The sequence below is a fragment of the Syngnathus acus genome, chromosome 21, assembly GCF_901709675.1.
Source record: "Syngnathus acus chromosome 21, fSynAcu1.2, whole genome shotgun sequence".
Lineage (NCBI taxonomy): Eukaryota > Metazoa > Chordata > Actinopteri > Syngnathiformes > Syngnathidae > Syngnathus > Syngnathus acus.
Window position 1 is genome coordinate 2,516,444 of NC_051105.1, and position 11,219 is coordinate 2,527,662.

At 42.2% G+C, this 11,219-nt stretch overlaps 1 protein-coding gene across 4 annotated transcripts; it reads right to left on the reverse strand.

The window, feature by feature from the left end:
• Window positions 1-183: 183 nt before the first annotated feature.
• ecrg4a (ECRG4 augurin precursor a) lies at window positions 184-8,735 on the reverse strand. 4 transcript variants are annotated; one of them, XM_037240332.1, is made up of 4 exons: window positions 8,571-8,735; window positions 2,327-2,377; window positions 2,081-2,253; window positions 184-524 (listed from the first exon to the last, which is right to left on the reverse strand). In XM_037240332.1, the coding sequence occupies exons 1-4, from the start codon at window positions 8,638-8,640 to the stop codon at window positions 375-377; spliced, it is 444 nt and encodes a 147-aa protein (XP_037096227.1). In that variant the 5' UTR covers window positions 8,641-8,735; the 3' UTR covers window positions 184-374. The 4 variants fall into 4 exon arrangements, with proteins under 4 accessions (XP_037096227.1, XP_037096225.1, XP_037096224.1 ...); XM_037240330.1 differs by having other exon boundaries at window positions 2,081-2,256; window positions 8,571-8,733; XM_037240329.1 differs by having other exon boundaries at window positions 2,327-2,380; window positions 8,571-8,733.
• Between the last annotated feature and the right edge of the window lie 2,484 nt (window positions 8,736-11,219).

An 11,219-nucleotide genomic window follows, 5' to 3' on the forward strand; every position in this document is an offset into this window, starting at 1 on the left:
GTGGCCTTTTTTAAAACAGAAGTGACAGAAAATTGTAAATAAAAACCAACAGCATGTATGTTCCACCCCCCCCCCGCCCCTGTAATTGGGTATTATTTTGTGTTCCAAAAAGGAAGTAATGAGGTGATATTTTGGATTTTAAAAGATTTACAGCACAATTGTACAATTTACTAACAGCCTAAATAAAGAAGTACCATTTATTTATTTCATAACATTCTGCAAGGCAAAAATTTCACAGAGCTCAGCTTTGGTTTTATTTGTGAGCAGAACACAGGCAGGAGAAAGCTGCTTTTCATGTAAAAAAAGAAAAAAGGGGTATTTGTATATATATTTTTAGCCCCACGGCAGGAAGATGTATGCGTGCGTGTTTGCAGCTAATAGTAGTCATAGTTGACATTGGCGCCGTGTCGGTGCGAGTTTGGGTCACGTGGGCCAATGGGCGCGTTCTCATCATAGTGATGCTGACGTCCTTGGTCGTTGGAGCGTGCGTAGTCCATCCAGTAGGACAGGTCTGTCTCCAGTCTCTGGCCACAGGGAGACCGGGTGGGGTGGGAAATAAAATGACGTTAGGATAAAGTGGCCCAGCGAGACTCAGCAAGCAAGCAAACATGGTTGGTGAAAAGGCCAACGCCTTGACAGCGTTCACCTTTTAGCGGCGTAGCGGCAAAGGTCGTTCAGGAAGGTGGTCATGTGGGAGACGCTTGTGTGTGGCTTCAAGTGTTAATTCTTAAGTCTGTCGTTTTAATACCGTCTGACATGCCATGTAGACGATGATAGGCCTTTGTTACACTCGCAACAGGGGAATTGCGGATTTACAGCAGCCAGCGAACCGAAATAACTTTGTGCATCTTTCAGTTGGCAATGAACAGCAGACCTTTGTGACAACTACATGAATAAAAACTAACCAAATGTAAAATATGTACAGCAAGCTATATGCATGAATATACACAAGTACAAAAACTTCCCCATAAACTGATGGCAAATGAGACTAAAATGCACACAAACCTTTACAGGTGATTTATTTATTACCGTTTTTTTCCATGTATAATGCGCAAAATTTAACTAATTTATTGTCCTAAAATCTGGGGTGCGCATTATACATGGGTACAATTTTTATTTTTTTTTTTTAATCCGGATATCATACGGAGGCCGCCATTACAGATGCGCTTTCTTCTCTGCTGTTCACTTCAAACACGCTCCATACGAACACAATGCTCTCGTATCAGACGCTTGCTCGATCACCTGCTCGTTTGCTGTCACAATGTACCCTACACAAATCCGAAACATTTCTTCGCTATTGAGTTTGCTAGCGCATGCGCAGTGATACTGACCGGCAGAATAACATCCGGTTGTTCCCAAAGATGATCTTTTTTCTGAAATAATTTTACGTTTACGGGCTTAAGTAGGAGTCAAAATTTGGGTGCGTATTATACATGGGTACAGGCTTTTTTCCAGCATCAAAATGCCATTTTTAGGGTGCGTATTATACATGGGGGCGCATTATACATGGAAAAAAACGGTAAATATTTCATCTTCGTTTTTTTTTGCCAAATTTGATGTTCTCTAACAAGGAAGAGATGGGCAAAATTTACAACAGGAACTTAAATCAATGAATTTAACAAGTCGTCTATTTTTAAACCTTTGTGTCTCTTCCTCGCCACCTGCCGATGACAATCTCACGGTCCCCGATCAAGTGTTCACCGCCATGATGTGAGAATGTGAACAGCATTATAAATGAAGCTGGTTGAATCCCACTTTTAATTGAACCATATCGCTCGAAAACCTGTTTTGAGATTTTAAATTCAGCAGAATAGGTTGTTACAGACTAAACACAAATTAAAACCAGTTGTCAGCCATTATGAACGTCTTGCCGGCGAAATGTGACCGCCAAGGGTCAGCACATTAGCATTTGAAGTGCCACCACCAACAGAGCGAAAATGTCACTGAATGCACACGTGTGTGGGAGATTAGCAAGTCGATGTTAATCAGATACTCCAGCCGGTGTGTTATTTGTGCCATGCAAGCGTGCGTGATTGTTTCCCTTGGTGAGGAAGAACGATTTGTGGATTAAAACACCCACCTGCTCATCATAGCCCATGGACATAAACTGCATAATCCATTGCTGCACATCCGGCCTGCTGCGGTCCCAAATGTTCCTCTTGGTTCGGCTCAGTTTCGCCAGAAACTCTTGAGCTTTGGAGGGAGACACAGCCACGGAGGCCTTGGACGAGGCGGCGGGACCGGTGACTCTTGCTACTGGATTGGCACACGACAAGAAATTAGAACTACATTTTGTTTTTGCTAGTCATGCTGTTGTCACACCTACCATCCCTCTTGCTCAGGATCTTCTGCAGGGTCTTGCCATCACCAGACCTCACTTCTGTTAAGACAAAAGACAATAGGTGAAGTCATATTTTAACCCATGTTTGCTGATGTACAGCGGAACCTCACAAGTGAATGTATTATACTGCCCCCAGTGGCCATTGAGCAGCTGTGTTTTGAGTTGTAAGTATGGAAACTTAACTCATATCTCAAACCAGTAGATTGTTGTACCACTGCAGTCAGCCTCGTGTACTCACACACACACACACACACACACACACACACACTAGTGTTGGCTCGTGAGTGAACGATGGGTTCAAAATCCCCCCCCCCCCCCCCACACACACACACACAGAATAGAATCAGTTCACTCAAAAGATTCGTTCTTCGATGAATCCCCCCCCCCCACACACACACACACTGATACAGCTATTTTATTTTATTTTTTTACATCCAGTGGAAACAACCCATACACATTAAACAATTCAACTACACACAATGGGTTCAAAAGAACGAATCTTTTCAGTGAACGAGAGTGAACGAATCACTTCCTAAAGTGATTTGTTCTTTTTTCAGTTCATATAACTGCAATTTCACATTGGATTGCTGGTTTGAAATTTACTTTTAATATTATCATTTTTAATAAACATTTATGTTCAAACTTGTCTGGTGTTTTATTCCTTGTTTTTATATTCGCCAATCAAAACATAAAAGTCAGACATTTGGTTAACTGCTTTATATGACAATATGTGTTTTACGTTGTTATATGAGTTGGTGTCCCCCAAAATAACAAATGTCGGCATAACAGATTTTGTTTCCAACCTTTTATTCAAACACAAACACATTCGTTATAATAACATCATCAACTACAAACCAACAAATACAAAATTAAAACATCAATGTCGGCAAGATTCAGTTCACTTTAAACTGGAATGCACGTCACTAGTACAAGAGAGTGCACACAGCCATGAGCAGACAGGTCGAAATAGCCGACTGGTTAGTGTCATAGGCTCTAACTCGGTAGGTACTTGGTTCGAGCCCAGGTGTACGCACCTACCTAAATCTGCTTTTAAACCTGGAACCTCTCTTTGTATGCGTTTTTTACGTTTAGCTCCTGCAGAACGTGAAAATGAATAAAATCTTTTCACGCAGGTGTATTTAACGAGGGTAACTTGGAAAACGTTGGAATGCAGCCCCGAGGACTAGAGCTTGACACGTGTGACCTTTGACCATGATATTTTCCTAATAAAGTGGCCTGTTATGAGGTACACTTGAAAAATGGCGGTGTACCTAATGAAGTGTCCGTGTGATTCCCTCGTTAAGCGCACCTGCGTGAAAAGTTTTTGGTCACTTTCACGTTCCGCAGGAGCTAAAACTTTTCACGCAGGTGCGCCTAACGAGGGATTCACACGGACACTCCATTAGGTACACCACCACGGCCCCGAGGACTAGAGCTTGACACCTATGACCTTTGACCATGATATTTCCCTAATAAAGTGGCCTGTTATTAGGTACACTTGAAAATAGCGGTGTACCTAATGGAGTGTCCGTGCGATTCCCTCGTTAAGCGCACCTGCGTGAAAAGTTTTTGGTCACTTTCACGTTCCGCAGGAGCTAAAAGTTTTCACGCAGGTGCGCCTAACGAGGGAATCACACGGACACTCCATTAGGTACACCGCCATTTTCAAGTGTACCTAATAACAGGCCACTTTATTAGGGTGCACTTAACAAGGGAATCTTGGAAAACATGTTGGAAGGCGGCCCCGAGGACTAGAGCTTGACACGTGTGACCTTTGGCCATGATATTTTCCTAATAAAGTGGCCTGTTATTAGGTACACTTGAAAAATGGTGGTGTACCTAATGAAGTGTCCGTGTGATTCCCTCGTTAAGCGCACCTGCGTGAAAAGTTTTTGGTCACTTTCACGTTCCGCAGGAGCTAAAACTTTTCACGCAGGTGCGCTTAACGAGGGATTCACACGGACACTCCATTAGGTACACCACCACGGCCCCGAGGACTAGAGCTTGACACCTATGACCTTTGACCATGATATTTCCCTAATAAAGTGGCCTGTTATTAGGTACACTTGAAAATAGCGGTGTACCTAATGGAGTGTCCGTGCGATTCCCTCGTTAAGTGCACCTGCGTGAAAAGTTTTAGCTCCTTTCACGTTCTGCAGGAGCTAAAACTTTTCACGCAGGTGCGCCTAACGAGGGAATCACACGGACACTCCATTAGGTACACCACTATTTTCAAGTGTACCTAATAACAGGCCACTTTATTAGGGTGCACTTAACAAGGGAATCTTGGAAAACATGTTGGAAGGCGGCCCCGAGGACTAGAGCTTGACACCTGTGACCTTTGACCATGATATTTTCCTAATAAAGTGGCCTGTTATTAGGTACACTTGAAAATGGCGGTGTACCTAATGGAGTGTCCGTGTGATTCCCTCGTTAAGTGCACCTGCGTGAAAAGTTTTAGCTGCTGTGGAACGTGAAAGGAGCTAAAACTTTTCACGCAGGTGCGCTTAACGAGGGTCACTTGGAAAACATGTTGGAACGCGGCCCCGAGGACTAGAGCTTGACACCTGTGACCTTTGATTGTGATATTTCCCTAATAAAGTGACCTGTTATTAGGTACACTTGAAAATGGCGGTGTACCTAATGGAGTGTCCGTGCGATTCCCTCGTTAAGTGCACCTGCGTGAAAAGTTTTAGCTCCTTTCACGTTCTGCAGGAGCTAAAACTTTTCACGCAGGTGCGCCTAACGAGGGAATCACACGGACACTCCATTAGGTACACCACCATTTTCAAGTGTACCTAATAACAGGCCACTTTATTAGGGTGCACTTAACAAGGGAATCTTGGAAAACATGTTGGAAGGCGGCCCCGAGGACTAGAGCTTGACACCTGTGACCTTTGACCATGATATTTTCTTAATAAAGTGGCCTGTTATTAGGTACACTTGAAAATGGCGGTGTACCTAATGGAGTGTCCGTGCGATTCCCTCGTTAAGTGCACCTGCGTGAAAACTTTTAGCTCCTGTGGAACGTGAAAGGGGCTAAAACTTTTCACGCAGGTGCGCTTAACGAGGGTCACTTGGAAAACATGTTGGAACGCGGCCCCGAGGACTAGAGCGTGACACCTGTGACCTTTGACCATGATATTTTCCTAATAAAGTGGCCTGTTATTAGGTACACTTGAAAATGGCGGTGTACCTAATGGAGTGTCCGTGCGATTCCCTCGTTAAGTGCACCTGCGTGAAAAGTTTTAGCTGCTGTGGAACGTGAAAGGAGCTAAAACTTTTCACGCAGGTGCACTTAACGAGGGAATCGCAAGGACACTTCATTAGGTACACCGCCATTTTTCAAGTGTACCTAATAACAGGCCACTTTATTAGGAAAATATCATGGTCAAAGGTCACAGGTGTCAAGCTCTAGTCCTCGGGGCCGCTTTCCAAGATTCCTTTGTTAAGTGCACCCTAATAAAGTGGCCTGTTATTAGGTACACTTGAAAATGGTGGTGTACCTAATGGAGTGTCCGTGTGATTCCCTCGTTAAGTGCACCTGCGTGAAAAGTTTTAGCTCCTGCGGAACGTGAAAGTGACCAAAAACTTTTCACGCAGGTGCGCTTAACGAGGGAATCACACGGACACTCCATTAGGTACACCGCCATTTTTCAAGTGTACCTAATAACAGGCCACTTTATTAGGGAAATATTATGGTCAAAGGTCACACGTGTCAAGCTCTAGTCCTCGGGGCCGCATTGCAACGTTTTCCAAGTTACCCTCGTTAATTACACCTGCGTGAAAAGATTTTATTCATTTTCACGTTCTGCAGGAGCTAAACGTAAAACACCCATACAAAGAGAGGTTCCAAGTTTAAAAGCAGATTTAGGTAGGTGCATACACCTGGGGTCGAACCAAGTTCCTACCGAGTTAGAGCCCGTGTCACTAACCAGTCAGCTATTTCAACCTGTCTGCTCATGGCTGTCTGCACTCTCTTGTACTAGTGACGTGCATTCCAGTTTAAAGTGAACTGAATCTTGCCGACATTGATGTTTTAATTTTGTATTTGTTGGTTTGTAGTTGATGATGTTATTATACCGAATGTGTTTGAATAAAAGGTTGGAAACAAAATCCGTTATGCCGACATTTGTTATTTTGGGGGACACCAACTCATATAACAACGTAAAACACATATTGTCATATAAAGCAGTTAACCAAATATCTGACTTTTATGTTTTAATTGGCGAATATAAAAACAAGGATAAAACACCAGACAAGTTTGAACATAAATGTTTATTAAAAATAATAATATTAAAAGTAAATTTCAAACCAGCAATCCAATGTGAAATTGCAGTAGATATATTGGATAACAATATTTAGGCGTATATATGCATACACGTTATTTAAGAACTACTATAAGTGTTATAAAATAAAAATTACCCAAAGAGAAGCATAATCTCCCTGTTGTTACAATAAAGTTAGCCGTTAGCTTGGAGAAAACGTGCATAAAAGAAATGGTGTTTCAGTGAGTGGTTGTTTCTTTCCTTGGCAAATCGTAAATCTACATTCTGGTTTACATAGTCCACGCCAGGAGGGAGACGCAACACGTTCACTGACTGATCCGTTGATGCACGGGGGGAAGGAAGGCAGTTGACCCATTGACTCGTTCGCGAACGGGAAAATCAGGATTCGTTCCCTCACTGATCCGTTCTCGCGATGAACTGGAAATGCGAATCACTCACTCATTCGTTCACTCACAGATTCGTTCGTTAGTGAACGGGAAATGCAATTCACAACTCGTTCGTGAACGGCAAGTGACGTCATTTTCTTCTTCGTTTTGTTTTACGGTGTGGTGGCACCAGCTTCAATGGGCATTACCGACACCTACTGGTTGAAGTCATATGAACTGAAAAAAGAACGAATCACTTTAGGAAGTGATTCGTTCACTCTCGTTCACTGAAAAGATTCGTTCTTTTGAACCCATTGTGTGTAGTTGAATTGTTTAATGTGTATGGATTGTTTCCATTGGATGTAAAAAAAAAAAAAAAAAAAGCTGTATCAGTGTGTGTGTGTGGGGGGGGGATTCATCGGAGAACGAATCTTTTGAGTGAACTGACAGTTTACCTAAAAGAACTGGAATGCACATCCCTAACACACACGCACACGCCATTTGAGCCCACCCTCATTTTGTGCACACTGCACCCCTCCCCCACAGAGTGACTTTCAGGAATGACTGACCGAGCCATACATGCTTCATTATTTAACTTGGCAAAAAGCAGAAAGTCGTGCAAAAATAAATCGTTTTTTTTCTTTTACATAAAATAGTATGTATTGAATGTGTAGTGGAAATGAGCTTTACAAAGTCTTTCCACAGCATGAGCCATTTTTCCGCTCCACATTTTTCCTTTGTCTCTTGTGGGCTTTCTTTTTTGGCATCTGGATAAACCATTTTAACCACAGTGATGCAAGGCTTTAAATTATTCGGGTTTGCTGAAAAAGGACAAGAAAAAGGGGGGAAATATCCAATGTAATTTGATTCTGTTTTTGTTCTTAATTAGTGAGTTAGCTCGTTTGAGAGAACAATCACTGTATATTATATGTATGAATCAAGATCCAAATCTTGGTCAGCCATGCATGTGTTTTAAAACTTAGTGGTTATTTTCCTTTTTACTTGAAAAGTATCTTGACTTTCACCCCCCCCCCCCCCCCCCCCCCCCCAAATAAAACATCTATTTACAGCCACTCCCAAATTTTAATATATATATTTTTTGTGGTTTCTATATGGATTTAACTAAAACATTTTGAGCCGCTTTTACTGTATATTATTCTTTTTTGTAATTTCCTTATGTGTACTGTATGGCGGAAGCACTTTGAGTCTTTCTTTGTGAATTAGCAAAAATAGTTCAAAAATCTATTTTATTTTATTCAGCCTTAACGGAGGAAGAGGAAAATGCACTCCATTGCTCCAAAAGCACAAAAAACTCGCAACACACTGATACCGACCGAATGGGAACAATCTCATTGTTCTTTATTTCAGTTTTTTTGCTATTCTGAAATGCCTTACAGTTTAATTCAAATTAATTTAAAAGATAAGATGAATGTATTTAACCTGATCAGCAATGTCATAAACAAAGGTCCACCAATTTTGCAAAGGATATTAAACACCAAGAACAATAGCAAGTTTCAGTCCTGGACATGATTCAAGTGTCTTCTGTAGCTCTCGAGGTGTAATAGAAAGACTTACCTGTTAGAGCCAAGACTATCAGCAACGCAGTGAACCCAAAGACTCTCAAACTCAACATCTGGGATGCCATCTTTTTCCCCCTTATGCAAGAGAGAAAACGTCCTGCAGGAAGCTAAGCTTGCAGGCAACAACTGCGCTTTGCTAACCGGAGGGGAGAGTCGGCGCCCCTCCACACTCTCTCTCTGACTTTTCCAAGTGGGAAAGCGGCCCGTGGCGGTGGAATGTCACTTGTGGGAACAAGACTGCAGCTGGAAGTCTCAGTTACTACCTCGGGAATATTTGCCAGCAGTGGTGAAAAAGTTTGTTTTGATTCATGTTGGATGAATTCAATGACTTGAGATTTATTGGGAATTCCAGAGGGTGATTCAAGTGGAAAAATATCCTGCACTGATACACAAGAGCTGTATCAATTATAAAAATGTTTTTAATGAATTGGTTTCACCAATGATTCAGCGAGTTCGATGCGGTGTGTATGAACGAAATCTGATGTCATCCAGCACACACATCTGTTGAATCTTCATCATCCAAAGTTTTGGATTTGTGCTTTGTACGGTCACTCGCCTTTGCAAATTCTTTTGAAACCGAGAGCTTTCACAGCTCAGTGGCTCGCCTCAAGCCTTGACAAAATCAACATTAATCACATTAGACTCTTCAAACCAGTCACCATTGATCAAGTCAATCAATCTACAGAGAACTGCATGAAAAAAATATGAATCTGTTCTTCATTACATGTATGGACTATTAAAAGCAGGTATGTCCCTGTGATGCCATATTGTTGAACAACAAGTGGACACTAGCTTGCAAGTGACACAGTAGTCGTAGGGCATTTTGTCCATGTGTGTGTGTGTGTGAATAGAGTCTACGTGTGTGCAGGTACGAGTGGTATGTGGGAAGCAGCCTGATGTTGGCAGACGGTGGCAAATTCCCCTAGTCAGCAAATCGTTTGGACAAATAGTTGAAAGTTTCCATGCGACCATTTTAACCAGACCAATTTACTTTGCATGGTGTTCAAAGGGCCATAATCAGATTTAATTGTCCGATTAATCGGTCGGGGCCTCGTGTTATGCTTCTCCTTATATACAGAACAGCGAAATTGATCTTGCATGGCCAGGAGCTCAGCATCCGAACGCACTGATAAAAGTATCGATGCTGGTAAAGGTTCCCCGATGCTATGACACCAATACCACTTCATCAGCCTGACAGTCAGATTAGGAGCCTCATCAGCCGTGCGGAGACACTTCAAGGTAAACACGGATGTGTTAGCTTCGATACTCCACTTCCTACTACCTCATGAAGCATATTTTGACCTAATGAACACACCAGCGTGCCCTTTGATTTGCGCTGAAGCTAAACTAGATTCAATCGAGCTGAAAATGAGAGGTCAAGCTCTTTCCATCCTCCAACACAAGCTGTTACTGCAGATGGAAAAACAACTGCAAACACAGCACACATCCCCTGAAGGGAAAACAGATGCACATAGAGGAAATTCCCCCGTTTGGCCTGCGAAAACAGGCTCATCAAAGTCTGAGCGCGCCGCTTCTCTGGGGGGGGGGGTCTGCAAACGGGCGATCCCGGGCACGAAGCTGCCCGTAGGGAAGACGGGGAAATGGAAAAGAGGCACGGAAGTCACGGACGGATGCTTGCTTCAGCTGACCTCCAGCTTGATGTTGCCCGTTCAGATGCGTGTGCGCACACTGTGACTTTGCTCCGCTTGAAAGGACAAACAACTCTAAACAGCTCCCCCTCTAGATACTCTTAAAATTGCTGGCATGAAAGCAGTATAATAGTCAATAGTCGGATTCATTTCTCTGCAGGCTGTCATTTTTCGCGTAGATTCAGTTACCATGGAAACGAGTACCAAAACACCGATTAATTAGCTTGATGAGTTCTATCAGGGCAACGCAGAAAGCGTTATTTGTGTTATTGTTTTTACACACAATTATTGGAGTGAACATTTTCTGTAGCTTTTACTTGCGTCGACTTTTTTAATTAGTGCTGCCCTTTTTGGAAAATGTTTCTAAAATGTTCTTTTTGTCTGCCAATGTTCTAATCAAAGTGCGAAAATGTAACTTGAAGATGAATACAATACATGAAATGCTTCCTACATTTCCTTGTACATATTCTAAAGGGCAAAATTGACAAAGAACCTCTTGCAGCGGTCAAGAAAGCCCATTACTGCCACCTTGTGGGAATATCGGAGTACTGCACTATTCTCGTACTGTCTCGTTCTATGCTTGTACTGTCAATGTGATATTTATCCAAAAACATATTTAATAAAACACACATACAAACCAAGAAACCACATCACAATGTGGTTTCAATATTCTTTCAAAAAACTTTTATTGAACAATTGTCCTCACTTTGTCCGTGATACAGTACCAAAGTTGGATGACCGAGCGCTTGGTGTCCTATTTGGGAATATATACATACGGTGGAGACAAGAATTAAATAACAATGTTCAATAACATTCAGATAGATCCTATATAATAATAATTAAAAAAAAGTGAACCGACCCTCAACACTTCCATCGGTAAACAAACCAAACAATCCAAAGAATGTGTGCTTGGTTGGACAAGACAGGTCACCTTAATTAATGAAGCAAATGTTTTGGTTGGCTTGGAACCAAATGAGTAGTGTTTACTTGTGATG